The 18,721-nt window shown below is 44.1% G+C and overlaps 2 protein-coding genes and 1 long non-coding RNA gene across 7 annotated transcripts in view; 1 reads left to right on the top strand and 2 right to left on the bottom strand.

The window, feature by feature from the left end:
* ITGB2 (integrin subunit beta 2) overlaps positions 1-13,604 on the top strand; it is a 42,637-nt gene extending 29,033 nt beyond the window's left edge. For all 3 annotated transcript variants that reach the window (XM_082237667.1, XM_082237666.1, XM_082237668.1), the window contains 10 exons: positions 1,777-1,932; positions 2,665-2,760; positions 3,169-3,258; positions 4,749-4,889; positions 6,308-6,495; positions 7,028-7,272; positions 8,369-8,588; positions 9,799-10,004; positions 10,929-11,095; positions 12,172-13,604. In XM_082237667.1, the coding sequence (XP_082093793.1) occupies positions 1,777-1,932; positions 2,665-2,760; positions 3,169-3,258; positions 4,749-4,889; positions 6,308-6,495; positions 7,028-7,272; positions 8,369-8,588; positions 9,799-10,004; positions 10,929-11,095; positions 12,172-12,237 (1,575 nt within the window). In that variant the 3' untranslated portion in view covers positions 12,238-13,604. The remainder of the gene's footprint in view (positions 1-1,776; positions 1,933-2,664; positions 2,761-3,168; positions 3,259-4,748; positions 4,890-6,307; positions 6,496-7,027; positions 7,273-8,368; positions 8,589-9,798; positions 10,005-10,928; positions 11,096-12,171) is intronic.
* The window catches only part of KMO (kynurenine 3-monooxygenase), a 30,466-nt gene continuing 24,377 nt past the window's right edge, over positions 12,633-18,721 (bottom strand). For 2 of the 3 annotated variants that reach the window (XM_082198115.1, XM_082198116.1), the window contains 5 exons: positions 15,960-16,042; positions 15,772-15,873; positions 15,603-15,662; positions 14,376-14,541; positions 12,633-14,345 (listed from right to left, as the gene is read on the bottom strand). In XM_082198115.1, the coding sequence (XP_082054241.1) occupies positions 14,377-14,541; positions 15,603-15,662; positions 15,772-15,873; positions 15,960-16,042 (410 nt within the window). In that variant the 3' untranslated portion in view covers positions 12,633-14,345; position 14,376. The other variant, XM_082198117.1, reaches the window with a different exon arrangement.
* Positions 16,168-16,388, bottom strand: LOC309525588. The gene is made up of 2 exons (XR_014216444.1): positions 16,297-16,388; positions 16,168-16,248 (listed from the first exon to the last, which is right to left on the bottom strand). It is a non-coding gene; the product is annotated as an uncharacterized lncRNA (long non-coding RNA).

The raw sequence follows: 18,721 nt of genomic DNA on the forward strand, positions 1-18,721 counted from the left end.
AATGTTGTCAAGATATGCTGTTGCTTTTAATGATGTATTTAGGCTCAGTGCTGAAGGCCTAGAGAGATGCTAGGCAAGGTCTTTATTATTGTTGTTGTATTGTTACAAATTAAATTACCGTATTTTTTGCCCTATAAGACGCACTTTTTCCCCTCCAAAAATGAAGGGGAAATGTGGGTGCGTCTTATGGGGCGAATGCAGGCTTTTGCTGAAGCCTGGAGAGCGAGAGCGGTAGGTGCGCACCGACCCCTCTCGCTCTCCAGGCTTCGCGGACCTCTCCTCAAGCAGCGGGAACGTTCCCGCTGCTTGGGGAGAGTTGCCGGCATCCCGAAGCCTGCGCGCGCTGACCTCAGCGCGTCCAGGCTTCGCGGATCCCTCCGCAAGCAGCGGGAACGTTCCCGCTGCTTGGGGAGAGTTGCCGGCATCCCGAAGCCTGCGCGCGCTGATCTCAACGCGTCCAGGCTTCGCGGATCCCTCCCCAAGCAGCGGGAACGTTCCCGCTGCTTGGGGAGAGTTGCCGGCATCCCGAAGCCTGCGCGCGCTGACCTCAGCGCGTCCAGGCTTCGCGGATCTCTCCCCAAGCAGCGGGAACGTTCCCGCTGCTTGGGGAGAGTTGCCGGCATCCCGAAGCCTGCGCGCGCTGACCTCAGCGCGTCCAGGCTTCGCGGATCTCTCCGCAAGCAGCGGGAACGTTCCCGCTGCTTGGGGAGAGTTGCCGGCATCCCGAAGCCTGCGCGCGCTGACCTCAGCGCGTCCAGGCTTCGCGGATCTCTCCCCAAGCAGCGGGAACGTTCCCGCTGCTTGGGGAGAGTTGCCGGCATCCCGAAGCCTGCGCGCGCTGACCTCAGCGCGTCCAGGCTTCGCAGATCTCTCCGCAAGCAGCGGGAACGTTCCCGCTGCTTGGGGAGAGTTGCCGGCATCCCGAAGCCTGCGCGCGCTGACCTCAGCGCGTCCAGGCTTCGCAGATCTCTCCGCAAGCAGCGGGAACGTTCCCGCTGCTTGGGGAGAGTTGCCGGCATCCCGAAGCCTGCGCGCGCTGATCTCAGCGCGTCCAGGCTTCGCGGATCTCTCCTCAAGCAGTGGGAACCACCGCTGGGCTCCCACGGCTTGCAGAGAGCTGCCTGTTTGGGGGCTGGGGTCGGGGGAAGCTCGGGCTGCCCCAGCCCCGCGCCTGGGGGGGGGAAATAATTTTTTCCCTTTATTTCCCCCCCAAAAAACTAGGTGCGTCTTATGGGACGGTGCGTCCTATAGGGCGAAAAATACGGTAAAATATTACAATAAATAAGATAAGAGAAATATTAAAAAGGAAATAGAGTAATAAAATAAACTCATGACAAATGAGATAAAACAACAGCACAAAAGATAAAAACAACCTGCCTGTATAAAACCTTCATAAAAATAAAGATTGATTAGTCTCCAAAATACAAGAAACAATGGGTTAATTAATTATATAGTGGCCGTTTTGTGGCAGCATTATTAAAATGTTCCATAAAATAATGGCAGGAGAACAAACTGGTCATAAAGGTCCAAAATGTACAGGTGGATATTTAAACCTATTAAAGCCATTTTAGTGTATACATAGGTTATCCTGTCTTAGGACGGAGATCTGGACAGACATTGTGTCCCTTTCAGCTCTGATTTTATGTAGAATCATAGAATCTTAGAATTGCAGAGTTGGAAGGGACCCCAAGGGTCATCTAGTCCCAGCCGCTGCAAAGCAGGAATCTTTCACCCAGTGTGGTTTGTTTTTTTAATCTGCTTGCTTTTTCAATCCAGGATAAGATTGGTTGGAAAAATGTAACACGCTTACTGGTGTATACGACAGATGATGGCTTCCATTTTGCTGGGGATGGTAAACTTGGAGCCATCTTAACCCCTTATGATGGGAAATGCCACCTGGAGGAAAATATGTATAAAAGGAGCAATGAATATGTAAGTACTCAGAGTAGGCAGCACATTTTATAAAGTACCTGCCCTTTACCTTACTGGATTTACTATTTTAGACTGGAGCCGACTGGGCAACCCATACAGCTGCTATATTAGGGAAAGTCCTCTTAATTTTCTAAGAACTCTTTTCTTAAGCAGAAAGACAAGGGGTCCATGTTTTTTTGTTTTAAGGGTTCAATAGATCTGTAAACCAAGCTGTTTGTTAACCTGGTGTGTGTGTGTGCTTGTGGCATCCAAGGCCAGACCTTGGGAAGCTGAGCCATCGATTGCGATGGGGATACCTTTGTTTCCTGTAGAGAGCCACCTTTCTTTTGGTGCCAGGGAACAAATCCAAGAGCACAGTGGATGAGAAGGATGGGGCTGGGCTCCTCCAGCAGTTCCCCTGCCGCCTTTGCTTCTGTTTTCATCAGTGCCATCTCTCATAATCTCTGCTGCACAGGAATGAGCAACATGTTGAGAGCGCTGCTCTGTTTCTCTGGGGGATGGAGCACCAGTGTGTTGGTGTGTGCGGTGAGAACGGGAGGTCAGACGACAGTTGACTGACAGTCTCTCTGCTTTAGCTACGCCAGTGGCCCTGCCCTTAGGAACCCGGGAGGGAGGGGCCAGACTGAAGGGCCAGAGGGATTCTTTTCAGGCCAGATCTAGCTGGCAAGATCCCACCAGGATCTTCACTAACTTGGAGAGCGAGCCCTAAATACTGTTTCCTTTGTTACACAGGACTATCCATCTGTTGGTCAGTTGGTTCAAAAACTTGAAGAAAACAATATCCAGCCCATTTTTGCTGTTACCAGTAAAATGGTTGATACCTATCGGGTAAGTAAAACTACCAGCAGTAAAGAAGGTTAAGTAAACAATGTCTGTGGAGAAAATAATTATTAGATTAATAATAATAATAATAATAATAATAATAATAATAATAATAATAATAATAAATGAGGCTGCATTTTAAGTAGTATTTTAATCTTGTTTTTAAGTTGTATTTTAATCAATTGTTTTTATCCCTGATGTTAGCAGCCCTGAGGCTAGTCTTGGCCGGGGAGGGAGGGGTATAAATAAAATAAAATAAAATAAAATAAATGCCTAAGTCTATAATTTGAGCAATATACATGGAATAATTAGGACAATGGATATTTACTGCTTTGCTCTTGCATTATAATCTGGTAGGCATTCTATTTAATAGAGTGAGACAATGCTTTCAATTCATTTGTTCTTTGTTGATAGAAACTCAGTGAAATGATTCCCAAATCTGCTGTGGGAGAGCTGCAGGAAGACTCAAATAATATCATCCAACTCATCCAGCGTGCCTATGATGTAAGTGTTACTGATATTATCATTTTAATTCTTTACAATATATATATTTAAGCCAGCCAGACTTTGCACATGAAGCATGTTTGTGTACCTTTCTCACAATTATGCAGATTTGGTTCAGATTTCCAAATCAGTTTTCAGGGGATAGCTGCCCCCCACCCTGCTCTACCTTTCCCCCTTCCTTTCTCCATCTCCCCTTTAAAAAGCTTCCCTGATTAAAGCGCTCACCAAGCCTAAAAAAGGAATGAAACCAAAGAAAAAGCAGCTATAATAGTAGCTGAGGGAGAAAATGGTCAACAATTGACATGCTTTCCTTCTATTAAACTAGAAACAGGAGGAGGTCATTTGAACAGTTGCAAATGCTTTCTTCCTTTCTTCGCTGTAAACCATATTTTTGTGAGTTGCCGGTTTATAAGGGCAGGGTCTTAATTAGCATGAACAAGTGATCAAATTCACTTTCTCAAAGCTTAACACTAGTTGACCTGCATCGCACTGTAATTTCCTTGGTTGAACCAATCCTAAACTTCCTTTCCCAGTAACACATTTCTCTTTTCCTTGCTTGAGCTTCTTAAAGGCACTAATCAGCTTTGCTGTGGCACATTGAAAGTGACCCACGGGCCAAATACTGTTATCTGCTCTTGGTTACATCTAGCCCAGGGGTCTGCAACTCTGGAGCCGCATGTGGCTCTTTTACACCTTTGCCGCAGCTCCGGGGCGGATACTAGCGAGGGGAGAAGGCGCATTGTGCGCCCCAACACTCCCCACTGTGGTGGGCGCTGTACTGGCTGTGACATCGCATGGGGGCAGTGCGTGTGTTAGTCACGCACCGTCCCGATATCACCTTCCCACCCACCCGCTACATTGTAAGGGGCATGTACGCTGGTCACTGTTTTGAAGGGGAGTGAAGAACACACACACACACAAAAAGGTAACTTGTTAATTTAACGTTTATTTCTATGAGGAGGAGTAATTCTGAGGGGTCAAACAAAGAAATAATAAAAAAGTGACAAAAAAGTTATTTTTATAATGACGAGTTTTGCGGCTCCCAGTTTTTTTTTCCTTCGGAAACGGGTCCAAGTGGCTCTTTTTGTCTTAAAGGTTGCAGACCCCTGATCTAGCCAGTACACACCCAGTAGCAAAGGTTTTTTAGCTTGTCAGCAGGCTATGTCCCTGACATAGTCCTTTTGTCCCTTGGGAAATTCTTCTCATGGCTATATTGCAGGAAAACCCCTGCCTCTGCCTCTGCCTCTGCCTGCCTCTGCTTCAAACATGTTCACTTAAGCATCACTGTGTTGACCTGACAGTTCAATAAAGAAAGTGCATAACCGTTAGAGATATTGGCCCTGGCTCCCTTCTTCTCTCAAGGCTCATCTTTTCCAACAGAAGAACTGAGGCAGTGGGAACGGAAGTTACAATTAATTCTCATATTTTTCTCCCTTGCTGGAGACTTGGGCTCCTATTCTCACCTCTTCCTTATTCTCATTTCCTTGCAGAGTTTGTCTTCCAAAATTATTTTGGACCATGGCCCATTGCCAAACTTCATCAAAATCACGTATGATTCCTTCTGCCCTAACCAAATACACACCAAGGATAAACCAAGAGGGGAATGTGACAACGTGAAGATAAATGATCAGGTAGGAGAAGACTTTTCTGTTTCTATCTAAAGCTGTTCTGATTGCTGCTGCTCTGTATGTGGAGAGAAAAGAGCAGTGTGCATTTCTTCCAATACCGCTGCTTGGGAGAAGGGTCTTCACTTATTCTCCTTTCCCAAACCCCTTAAAAGTTGCAGCTGGGTTAAGCCTGTTACTTTAAGCAATATGTAGGCTTTATTATTGATAAGATTTATTGCTTTATTGTTTGGTGCCCAGCCACACTTCCCTTGCGAACCTCTGCAGCTCCTGTTTACGCAGTGTAGCTTCGGAGCGTCATAAAGCAATTAGCAGAATTGCACAGTGTCTTTGTGTAGAAAGGGCAGTAAATAAGTCCAGACGTTTATTCTATCCTAATATCTCTTTATTGGAAACAAAATAGCGTATTTACAGTCTTCAACAGCCATCCGTGTTAAGCTGCATCCTCTCTCTCTCCTTGCAGCGGCTGAACTGCCCGTCCCTTCAGGCTTGAGGCATAGAAGGTTAACCCTTCACTACACCCAACATTTATTTCATTATGTAGAGTTACATTGGCTCCCAGCACATTTCCAAGCACAATTCAAAGTGTTGATGCTGAGCTTTAAACCGCCTTGACCCTGTATCCCTGAAGGAGCATCTCCACCCCCATCGTTCAGCCCGGACACTGAGGTCTAGCTCCGAGGGCTTTCTGGCGGCTCCCTCACTATGAGAAGCGAAGTCATAGGGAACCAGGCAGAGGGCCTTCTCGGTGGTGGCACCCACCCTGTGGAACACCCTCCCATCAGATGTCAAGTAGATAAATAACTATCTGACTTTTAGAAGACATCAGAAGGCAACCCTGTATAGGGAAGTTTTTTAAAATGTTTGATATTTTATTATGTTTTTATATATATTGGAAGTTGCCCAGAGTGGCTGGGGCAAGCCAGTCAGATGGGCAGGGTATAAACAATAAGTTGCTGTTGTTGTTTCAACCATCATGATCATATCAATCACAGGAAAACAGGTTACACTACTTTAAGTAATATAAATGAATAGAAATCTCTGAAAACAACATACATAAATAAGATAAAAAATAAAAAGCAAACAGTATTTTAGGAGGAGTGTCTGCAGAAGGCAGCAACCACACTTAATGGCTGTGTGTTTACACGCCCACAAGAAAAGAGGGGGGTGAGTTTTCCCTTTCCTGTCCACATGGCAACTTTACACTCACTGGTTTGGGTGGAACAAAGTGAGGCATACTGCCCAAACACATGGAAGGTCCATTGCAATTCTACTTGCAGAAGAACAGTGTCTTTTTTTGCACTTACATCCTTCTGACTGTTAGCATGCTCAGTCCTTTATTTATAAATGCACTCCTTCGTGCTTTCCTAGCGGTTTTTACATTTAATGGAGAATATTTAATGGAGTTCTTTGTTTTCTTACAGATTACTTTCCAGGTGAAAGTTACAGCAACCAAATGCATTGACAACCAAACAGTTACCATCCGGGCTCTCGGTTTCACAGACTCCCTTGCTGTGCACATGCGCGGTCGATGCAACTGCGAATGTGATGAGGAAATATCAAGTAGCTCTGACTGCAGTGGACATGGGAAAGTAGATTGTGGAATCTGCAGGTAATCAAACCACTTCACCAAATCACAAGGGGATATGCCAGTCCTACTGGGAAAGGTTAACCATGATCACTATATGAATAACTGCTTATGCATGTCCCACATCTGCACCTGCAGTTTTATGCAGTCTGGGAACAACATCTGTTTTCACAGAATGTGCAGACTGCTTGAGTATAAGTTTTCCTAAAATGAAAAGGAGAATTTGAGAATTTGGCATGAGGACAATTGGGAAAAAGACCTTGAGACTTTTTTCCTGCCAAATTCTCAAGCCACTCTGGGCTTGGACTAGGGTGAGGGCTGACAGAGCCCCCAGGTCTCCACATTTGGCCTGTCAGACCATTGTCCAGGTCTGGTCTGTGCCTGGATGGGTGACCTTCTGGGAATATGCTGCCGTGGGTTCTGTAATGGGAAAATGTGGGTTATAATTACAATAAACCAATAAATCTGTGCGAGTTCAGGCAAATCAACCCTCCAACACAAACAAGTATTGCTTAGTAAGCCTTTCCTATTCTGAGCATTTATTCTCTCATGTCAGCTGTTTTCCTGGCTTTATTGGAAAGAATTGTGATTGTCAAACTGGAGGCAAATCCAGCAAGGAACTGGAGAAGAGTTGCCGCAAGGACAATGCCTCCGTCACCTGCTCCGGCCTGGGCGACTGTGTGTGTGGGCAGTGTGTTTGCCACACCGATGAAGCATCCAAGAAGAAGATCTATGGTTCTTTTTGCGAGTGTGACAACATGAACTGTGAGATTCACAATGGTCAACTTTGTGGCGGAGAAAGTGAGTAGCTGACGACTGCGGGATGTGGAAATATCCTTGACTCCTTTGCTTTACTTCTCCCAGCTTCCTGTTCCCGGGTTCCAGCAAGCTACATTTTCTACTACAAGCTCTTAAAGGGCACACAGTATTTAGGGGTTTTAGTGGACCACAAGCTTAACATGAGTCAACAGTGTGATGCAGCAGCAAAAAAAGCTAATTCTGTTCTTGGCTGCATCAACTGAAGTCTAGTGTCCAGATCAAGGGAAGTCTTCTGCGTTGGTCAGAACTTGCCTGGAGTCCTGTGTCCAGTTCTGGGCACTACAATTTAAGGAGGATGTTGGCAAGCTGAAACGTGTGCAGAACATGCAGAAAAGGTGAAAATCCGGACACAGACATTTTTTGGGCAGAGTTGTTGAGCTGGGTCTGTTTAGCCTGGAAAAGAGGAGACTGAGAGGAGATACGATAGTAATTTTCAAACATCTTAAGGGGCTGTCACACAGAAGATGGAGCAAGTTTGTTCTCTGCTGCTACGGAGGGTAGGATCTGAACCAATAGATTCAAACAAGAAAGGAGATTCTGACAAAACATTAGGAAGAGCTTTCTGACGGTAAGAGTTGTGGGACAGTGGAAGAGGCTCTCTTGGAAGGTGGTGAACTCTCCTTCCTTAGAGCTTTTTAAGCAGAGGTTGAGATACCCGCATTGCAGGAGGTTGGATTAGATGATCCTTTGGGCTCCTCCAAGTCAACAATTTTGTGATTCTGTTATTCTTAGGGAGAGTTGTTTGAATAGCACAATAATTTGGAAGCTAGCCAAGCTGCTATCAATCTGCCTTTGTTTCATATAATGGCTTACCATCATCCAGGTGTGAATATTACATATTAGTTTTTCTTCTAAGACTTCTAAAACACTTGCATCGTTTTACAATGGCAGCCTATTCTTTCATGAAAGGTAATTTCAGTGTTTTGCAGGTGATACCAAGATGGCTTCTTACTATGGAATGTGACTTTGCAGAGTAGAGTGCAATTAAATTGTACTTACTGGCAAACTTGGGTTTTCCAACAGAATTGCAAATATGGGGAATGCGTTCTGTCCTGAACTCTCCACCTTCTCTTTCTAGTACGAGGACGGTGTGATTGTGGGAAATGCAAATGCAATCCTGGCTATGGCGGCAGCGCCTGCCAATGTGAAACTTCAACAGACGGTTGCTTGAACATCAATGAGACCGTCTGCAGTGGCCGTGGGGAATGTCTGTGCAACACATGCCAATGTAAACCAGGCTATCAGCTTCCACACTGTGAAGATTGCGAAGGCTGTCCATCACCCTGTCCCAGACACGTGTAAGTGATATGAGAGGGACCACAGTGAAAATTACTGTCCTTTGCATGTCAGTATTTAAAAGTCTTGCCTTTAGAATAGGCAGTGTATCTGCAGGTAACAGGGCTGGGTGGGGGAAACTGATTCTGCACTGCCTCGTTTTTTGCTTTTCTTGTACAGAAGTCTCATTTAAAGTCTGGGCTTTTATAGCTCAGTTATTCTGTCTTCCTCTCTCCAACATTAGACCATCAAACACACCAATAAGGTGAAGGCAATTTAGGCAGAAATGAAACATTAATACAGTATGATAAAACATAGACATAAACCTACCTTAACAAAGCTAGATAAAGGGATGAAAAACTTCTGTCACTTAGAGGACAACCAGTGCCTGGGCACATGGGGCTGGTCCTGTCTGGAGTTTGCCCAAGGTGGTGCTGGCAAGTTGGCATGGGATGAATGTCTAAAGAGCAAGTTGCTGTTCCTTTGTGTTCTCACTTGGGTTAGATCTATATTTCCTGGTGGAATTCTCTTGCCTCTAACAAATTTCCCTGGCTCTGCTTCTTAACCACACGGGAATCCTTTAGAACGTGACGGTACCTTTCTTGGTCTGCAGCTGATGTTGTAGTAGAGCTTCAGCAGTCATGGTTTTGGATAACCCACAAACAATCTGGAGAAAAATTAACTGTGCTGGGTTTTCTTGGTAGTTGTTCACTTCCTTGTATATTTAATTAGATAGCCAAATTAGATAGGTCAAATTCATTCTGTGGAGTCCAGCAGAGTTCCCTTTTTAACATGTACATGAAATCGCTGTGGGAATTTCAGAGGTGCTCAGCTAACTCACAGCCTGGGCTTAGACAAGCCTCTTTTTTCTCAGAGTCCCTGCCTCCTTTGCATCTCCTCTGCATTTGTTTAGGGAAGCTTTTAATGTTTGATGTATTACTGTATTTTAATATTTGGTTGGGAGCCGCCCAGAGTGGCTGGGGAAGCCCAGCCATATGGGCGGGGTATAAATAAATTATTATTATTATTATTATTATTATTATTATTATTATTATTATTATTATTATTATTATTATTATCATCTGCAGTGTGAGGATGACAATACTGGCTTCCTTCATATCTCTGGCTGTAACTGCACTGAATATTAGATTTCTGTTATGTAGTATAGATCCATTGCATATCTGTCTTGCTAAGCAACTCTTCTTGGAGACATGATTCTTGTTGATTTTCCAGATCGTGTGTTGAGTGCCGTTACTTTCAGAGTGGTCCATTTCAGAAGAATTGCTCTCAAGCTTGTTCACACATTATTCTGAGAGATAATGTGATGTCCAGAAGTAAAGAATGCAAGGAGAAAGATTCTCAGAATTGCTGGATCTCCTTCTCTATGTTTCAGTTGGATGGAGAGGAGAGATACTCCGTTAAAGTGGAACCTTTAAAAGGTATGTGAGGGAAGGGGCCACCAGCTGCAACACCTGTTCCATGCTCTGGTCCTAGCACCAGGGCTCAGTGGCTTAATAACAATAAACAATAAATGTTTTGTACCCCACCCATCTGACAGGGTTGCCCCAGCCTCTCTGGGTGGCTTCCAGCAGAATACACAAAACCATCACACATTCAAAGCTTCCCAAAACAGGGCTGCCTTCAGATGTCAATCGAAGATCATATAAATGTTTGTTTCCTTCACATCTGAAGAGAGGGCATTCCACAGGGCAGACATCACTCTGTCTGGTTCCCTGTAATCTCACTTCTCGCAATAAAGGAACTGCCGGAAGGCCCTTGAAGCCGAGAGATGCTCCTTCAGGTATTCAGGGCCAAAGCCATTTAGGGCTTTAAAGGTCAACACCAAAACTTTGAATTGATACATGAGAGAATCACCAGCTTCCCCCATATAGTCCCATTGTGAGGGGTGGGGTACTGGAACAGGAAGAGAGACTGTGGATGTCAGAGGTCTGCGTCCCCCAAGGCTTCAGAGGGAGATGGCCCTCCAAATTGTAAGGTGTGGCAGATGGAGGGGCCGATGGGAGTGGTTTTCTTTCCCAGCTATCTGAGTGCAGGTGGGGACCCAGCTCCAGGTAAGAGGCAAAGGAAGCAGAGTGGAGGCCACATAGCCAGGTGAGCAAGGTTCCTCCAGTGGGAAGTATATGTGGCCTTAAGAGAGTTCCTTGCAATTTATCTGGAGCAGTTTCAGTAGTCTTTTGCATGGTGGAGAGACAGAGATACTTGATGTGGAGCTGCCCCATTCATTGAATCGACTTCCAACCTTTCCTGGATCTCTGGTATGCTCATTCCTGCCCTACAGCACATGCCACCCTTTCCCTCCTCCTTCAGATGAGCACCTTCTCCGTTGTTTCTTCTTTTCATAGATTGCCCAGAACCCCCAAATGTTGCAGCCATTGTAGGGGGCACCGTTGCTGGCGTGGCTCTTATCGGCCTCCTCCTCCTCCTGATTTGGAAGCTGGTAACGGAGCTGATTGATCGCAAGGAATATCACCGATTTGAGAAAGAGAAGTCCAAGGCTAAGTGGAACGATGTAAGACACTTCCCTTTCAGCAGGAGGGGCTGGAAGAAGACTTGCTAAGGCATTGGCTCTTCCCCCCTTCTTCCGAGTTCTTGAGAGACGTCAGGGACATAACTTTTGTTTCAGTTCCAGTACCTCAGGCAGGCCTGAATTCAGCTGCTCAGGTGTGAGAAGCTAAGCTTCTCACATTAGCACACACAGGCTACGTTTACACTGTGACCTAACTGCCTGAAATAAATAGTGTGTGTTCTGCAGGCGAGAACCTCGTGTAGATACCATCTTATCAGGAGGTCCATTCTGCACTGTGTAGGAATTAGGCCTTTAGTGTTGTGACACCTGCCCTCTGGAAACTAGCCCCTTGAATACTCGACAGACGGTTGTATTTTGGGTGGCTACTGAAGACCTTCTCCTTTCAACAAGGCTTTTCAGCTGAGATCTTTCCCATAATGACTATGCACTGGAATTGTTTTTAAGATGTTTGTTTGTTTGCTGTCCTGCGCTTATTTGGGGGGAAGGGTAGGGCACAATCATAATAACTGCTAGTATTATTATTACACAATTATTCTGTGGAGGGAGATGTGCCTTCAGAAAGATTCAGAGATGCAGTAACCACTGATGGGGTCCTATTTATGTTAAGTGGCATGGTCGGGTTGCTCCTCTGCATTTCAGCCACACAGGGAGTTGTGGTTTGCTACTGTGCTATATAATGATCTTTTTTAGCCACATAGATTAAATTAGATACGTTAGCTGGGTGTAGAATAGAGGAAGTGATGGGAGAGGACTAAAGACCAGCAAGTTCAGCCACACAACCTCCTCCCTGTCTTCCTAGACCAGCAGAAGAGGGTCAGTGTTTGATCTACAATGGAAGCTCTCCTTGAGTAAACTGTCCCCATTTCCTCATCAGTGGCTACTATTTTTAGTAGCCCTGTATATAGACAGTCAGATCGTTAAAGGACACCAAGCTGCAGTGACATTTGTCCACTTGATCTACTTACTTAATGTGGTAGCCTGAGATAGTAATAGTAATACTATTGAACGAGTAAAACAGCAACAGCAGCTACAGACACTTGTGATGTTTTTATTGGCAGGCTGACAATCCTCTTTTCAAGAGTGCCACGACCACTGTTGTGAACCCCAGATTCAATGGCCAGTGAAGTTCAACTACAGCAACACGTGAAAGCACAAAGAAATTCTTCAGGAGAGAAGCAGAAGATATTGACTTTATTCTCCACTGTCCTTTACTCCTGTCAACCACTATCCATGTCACCTCATGTGTTTTCAATAACCCTTTGTGTGGCTTTTTTTCAAACATGCTTTGATACTGATGATTTTCTTTTCATTAAAAGGTCTCCCTGTTAAGACTGCTTAATCACACACACCATGGAATGATCTCAACTTGCCTTTCCACTTATCCTGCCCAAGGCACTCAGAGCACCACCTCCAGTTATCAGCTGTTAAAGGTCAACCCTTGAAACCCAAATAGAAGGGAAAGAGGTAGACTGGCCATTCAAGCATCTACAGAGACACAGTATTTGTTGCAACAGCAGAGGTTAATATCACAGTGGTAGTAAGCCATGCATGCATGCGTTGTAGAAAGGCATAATCTGAAAGAAGTTTTCCCTCCTGTGTGACAGAAAAGGGCTCATGCCTCTTAAGACATAACTTTCCAGCTACAGTTTTTATATGTGCTTCTATAATGCACATATAAAATAATAATAATGATGAAGAAATCTTCTACCTAATTGAGAAGCTCCTGTTAAATAATCAGTTAAACATTGCAGTGCTACATATTATGGAAGCACACGAAACAATAAGCATGCTCTACGCTATTGAATATTAGGTTGATGGGGTCCCCTGTTGTTCACAGTCAGTTCTTCTAGGATGTAAAACCTTGACCCCCCCCCCTCGGCCCTTTTCTGCCTTATTAAATGGCATTAGCAGGGAGGGAGAACTGTCATCTTCTTTTAGCTCTGGGTTTCTGGGCAGATAAATCTCATGACAGGATGATGAATCCACAACTTCTTAATTCTGTACAAGACCATCAGCGCAAAAGAGACCTCAGTCAAACTGAAACATCTCAGAGAAACAGACAGACAAAATACAGTGGTACCTTGGGTTAAGAACTTAATTCGTTCCGGAGATCCGTTCTTAACCTGAAACTGTTCTTAACCTGAAGCACCACTTTAACTAATGGGGCCTCCTGCTGCCACTGCACCACCGCTGCATGATTTCTGTTCTCATCCTGAAGCAAAGTTCTTAACCCGAGGTACTGTTTCTGGGTTAGTGGAGTCTGTAACCTGAAGCGTATGTAACCCGAGGTACCACTGTACTCATGTGAAGAAATACGGCACTCGGAACCTAAAGCCTTCATTCTAGCCTTGTGTATTGAAGTGAATAAGCTCCCAAGCTGTCAGGTGCAAGAAGAATATTGCTTGAGAGCACATAACTGCAAGTGTATAAACCTCTGTTGTGTGGCTATGATTTGGAAGTAATAAATCTCAAAACACCATTCCTGAAATGATGTGACTTGTTTTGGAGTGTCATTGTGTCCACTCTTAACATTCTCTGCAGTATCTATTGGACTAAACTTAAGATAGGGAAAGGATTGTATCATTGGTCATAACTTTATTTTAAGTAGAGAATGGGTGGAACCTTCATCTGTTTCAGAGTGATAATAAGAAAATTGAATTGTGACATGTTCCATATACGTAGACATTCTCCATTGTGCTGCAGGCAAGCCTCAAGTTTGAAATTATATATATATTTATTAGTTTCTATGTGACAAAAAAGCACCACACAAAACTGAATTTTATATGCCAAGTTTATTGCTGATTCTCATTGACATTGTACTTCAATTGGTCACTTAAGAAACTGGTTGACGCTTTTAAAAAATTGGATAAAGATCTATTGCAAGTTCGTTCAGTGAAGCTAATAGCTTTTCTAAAACTCACAAAATGCAGTTAATTTATACATGTCCTCTTGTGTGTAAAAGTTGATGCTGGTATTTGGGGAAGTATGGAAGAACAGCTTACAGGCCCTCGGGCTCTTGAGGGACACATAACATTTCTTTAGGAAGATGACAGCAAGGCACTCAAGTCTATGGCAAGTGTCTTGTTGGGTTCCATGTGGATGTCATTCTAACACTTGGATCCAGCACCATGTAGCACAGTTAGTCCTTTGGGAATACTTTGACGTTCTGACTTTCCAAGCAGAGGTGAAATTAAAACACTGAATACATCTCTCTCTCTCTCTCTCTCTCTCTCTCTCTCTCTCTCTCTCTCTTGCTTTTAACACTATTGGGTAACCAGTGGTACATTTCCAAATTTTCTGAGGCTGAGTGTCCATTTCCAAAGGTTCTCTGCACATGCGGCACTTTGTAGCTTAATACCATTTCTGAGCAGATAGATGCCACTTACTGCTGTCACAGCCACAGTGAGAAAGAGGCCTCTATTAATTACCTTTTAAGAAGAAATCCAATTTGAGTCAGAAAATGTTGCAGGAGGAAATCGTTTGCAATATTTTTACTAGTCTATAGTTAAATCTTTTGGACCATTCCGCTAACTACATAAGATACCATTCAAAATAAATTTTAGAATCTTTCAAGGATCACAATAAAATATATTTATAATATTTGTATACAAAAGACAATGCACAAGTTGCTTTAAGGTATGCATAACATATCACTCCACATTTAATTTAATAAATCATATATTAAAAACCATTCTAAAATCACAATGGGCTCCAGACATAATCATTCTCAGAGTAAACCCATTGAAATCAATGGTATTTATGAATAAATTGGATTCCACCCATTATTTTAAATGTACACTGCCTTTTGTTAAACAGATACTAATATCTGAGCATAAAACCCATATAAACAGAGCTTGATAAAGCCAAATAAAACACAGGTTCCTTTTTTCTTTTTTTTTGGAGCAACATTCTGTCTCTTCTGTTCTCTTCCTTTCTTTCTGAACTCCATTAGGAGTGCATTTGGTTGTATTTTATTCCAAACTCTTATGTGCCTCGTCACTTGGTTTATGCTATGTGTGTGTATAAGTTTGACAGACAAAAGCAAGTTATTTTGGTCTCTGGGGAGAGAGAGGTAAACTGCTCTCTCTGCTGCTCCTTGTATACATGTACCTTGGATCCCAGGAAAGCCCATGGTTAGAGGGAACCAAATGGGGTGTGGTGGCAGACGATGTGGAAGACGGGCAGTCATCAAAGAAAGGGAGTAAAAGGTGTTTAATCTCCCCTTTCCATTATAGGATCTACTCTGAGTAGGACTTTGTTGGCTATATCCATGGGCGTAGCCGGGGGGGGGGCAAGGGGGCATCTGCCCCCCCAGACCAAGTACAACGATAGAAATAACTAACTGACATTGGTTCTGCCCCTCCTAAGCAAGTCCTGTCCTCTCCCCCCCCCCCACCTCCATACAAAAATCCTGGCTACGCCCATGGCTATATCACCCATAATACAATATGCTCCCAGCCCAAACAAATTCATCTAAGCTGCCACTGACCTTATTCTGCCATTTCCATCTTTGCACAGCTTCATGGTATCGAATTCTGGAGAATGTGACCTGCATCAGATTACGAAATCATACAGATCATCGCTGAAAGTGGAGGGGATGGCAGCCGGGAATGAAGAAAACAAGGGAAACCCTGCAATATAGCTATTGCTGGTCTTACCATGGTGTACAGAGGGATGATAGTGGAGGGGAAGAGGGCGTGAAGAACGTTGTCAATGTGCTTTCGGAAAATGAACCACTTTGAATTGACATGCTCCCGCATCTGAAACAACCAAGAGAAATGTCTGGAAACATCATCTCTCATCGTTCAGCTGCTACCCACTCTCTATTTAACTATATTTAACTTACCTCTATATAATTATACATAGCTAAATCTGAAATTGCATGATCATCAGGTACTCTCAGCTTTGAGAACTCTGGGAGACAAATACCTGGGGAAGAAACAAGGTCATTTCACTCATTACACTGAAGGTAAGTCTTGGTTTGTCACAGAGCTTGGTTTGTCAGCAAAGCAGATGCAGTTACTAATGGCTTCAATTTAGACTGCAAATTATTATTATTTATAGACAATGGAATGGGCTATGTCCTCATCACGTGATGCTAGGCAGGAGCAAAGAATTGTGTGAAGCAGATTCGACTCCTCAGTTTTCCGGATTCGCCAAGCAGCATACACTGAAGGAGTCACTGAAATAAAAAGGTCTGCCTTCTCTCTCCATGGCTCAAAAATCTAAACAAAGAAATGTGCTAGATATCTGAAAGGCAAGGAAATTATGATCAATAGACCACAGTGGTATCTTGGGTTACACACGCTTCAGGTTACAGACTCTGCTAACCCAGAAATAGTGCTTCAGGTTAAGAACTTTGCTTCAGGATGAGAACAGAAATTGTGCTCTGGCGGCAGCAGGAGGCCCCATTAGCTAAAGTGGTGCTTCAGGTTAAGAACAGTTTCAGGTTAAGTACAGACCTCTGGAACGAATTAAGTACTTAACCCGAGGTACCACTGTATATCTTCACTAACAGTGCATCGGAAATGTATGTTGTAGGTGATGGCCCACTGGTGAGGTAAAAGAAACCACTGTAAAGTTCAGGTGTGATGTTTTGCTCAGGAGGTAATTTGGTAGGCAGACATGCAGAGATCTAGAATACTGTAACTGCCAACTGTTTAGCCGACAGGAATCAGGAAAGGCAATCAGGAAAGAGACTGCAGCTTTGATTTTAGCTATTCTCTCCAGAGATAGAAAAACATTCCCTTCTTGAAAATGGTGGTCATGCAGGAGAATCAAAGCTATTGTTTGTGCACTGGATGGGCAGGACATGAAGGTATGCGTCTTCAAAATCTACACTCAAAATGAAAACTCCATGGTGTGAGGACACTCAGACTGAGTTCAGAGATTCCATTTTGAATCTTTGTAAGCCACATAATGATTGAGGAAATGTAAATTGAGAATAGGACACCATTTTTGGTAGGTTTTTTTTTGGCACAACCAAAAATACGGATTAGAAGCTGCGAAAGCGCTGATCTGAGGAAACAGGTGTTATGGCTCCTAAGGCGTAGGTGGGTTCCCACAAGCCAAGACATTGCGATAACAGGAATAACCTTTATTGAACTACATAACTGAGAAACGGGCAAAGCAACTGCTTATATACATTCCTGAAAGCCTGGGCCACTCCCACTCCCAACGTGACTGGCTGTCTAAACTTCCAAGCTGCGAATCATGACCCAGAGTTCAAGGGCCAATGGCAGAGGCCCAAATCCTGAAATGTTCTGTGATTGGACATCATGAATCGAATCAGAACACAGGAGCTCAGAATCCTTAGTCCAGACTCCAGCTCAGGCAAACACAGACCACTGAAAAAAAACAGTTCCCACAAACAGAAGATGGCAAACACAAGTCTAAACAGCTTGCAAACGTACTTTGTTTCTTGGCAAGGGTGAGGGAATGAACGTGAGGGGGTAATGGAAATTAATTTTATGAAATAACCTTATGAAATAATTCCTAAAACCCAGCAATCAGATACTGACATCTGTCAGGCAGGAAGGAAAACAGCCAGACTCCAACCACTCCCCACCCTGGGTGTGGACCCGTCCTTGGGTTCACCGTTTTGTGGCTTTGGTATTGGAAGAAGTTGAGGCATTGAAACAATACTTTTCTCTTATCTTTGATTCTATAAAGACATCTTTCAACACCCCTTCTCTGAAAGCTGACCGAAAGGTTCAGTGGAAAGGTTTACTTTAGAGGCAGCCTCAGCGTTCCTGGACTTTAGCCACAGGGAGCGTCTAGCAGCTACCTGGGATGCCATTACTCCAGCTGCAAACTGCATGGGGTCCATGGAGACATCTGCCATAAAAGCTTAAAGGAGTTTGGTAAGAATCTGGTGCTGTCGAGTTGGATCTTGAGGAGATTGCAGTCCTCAAGCCAAACAATACATATTCAAGCACATGAGGATGCTACCCAGGCACTCTCATAGAGAGGACCACTGCATCATGGTCTTTTTGTTGTTGTTGTTGTTTAGTCGTGTCCGGCTCTTCGTGACCCCCTGGACCAGAGCACGCCAGGCACTCCTGTGTTCCACTGCCTCCCACAGTTTGGTCAAACTCATGCTGGTAGCTTCGAGAACACTATCCAACCATCTCGTCCTCTGTCTTCCCCTTCTCCTTGGGCCCTCAATCTTTCCCAACATCAGCGTCTTTTCCAGGGAGTCTTCTCTTCTCATGAGGTGGCCAAAGTATCATGGTCTTACGTAAGGCAAATTCAATTCTCCTATCAGTAGTGTCCCAAAGTTGAGTACAGTGGTGCCCCGCAAGACGAATGCCTCGCAAGACGGAAAACCCGCTAGACGAAAGGGTTTTCCGTTTTTGAGCTGCTTCGCAAGACGATTTTCCCTATGGGCTTGCTTTGCAAGACAAAAACGTCTTGCGAGTGTTCCGATTTTTTTCCGCTTTCCCCCCCTTTTTCTAAGCCGCTAATAGCCTTTTAGCCGCTAATCCGCTAAGCCTTTAATAGCCGCTAAGCCTTTAATAGCCGCTAAACCGCTAAGCCGCTAATAGGGTTGCTTCGCAAGACAAAAAAACCACTAGACAAAGAGACTCACGGAACGGATTAATTTCG

The sequence above is a fragment of the Podarcis vaucheri genome (assembly GCF_965113315.1).
Source record: "Podarcis vaucheri genome assembly, chromosome: 1".
Classification (NCBI taxonomy): Eukaryota; Metazoa; Chordata; class Lepidosauria; order Squamata; family Lacertidae; genus Podarcis; species Podarcis vaucheri.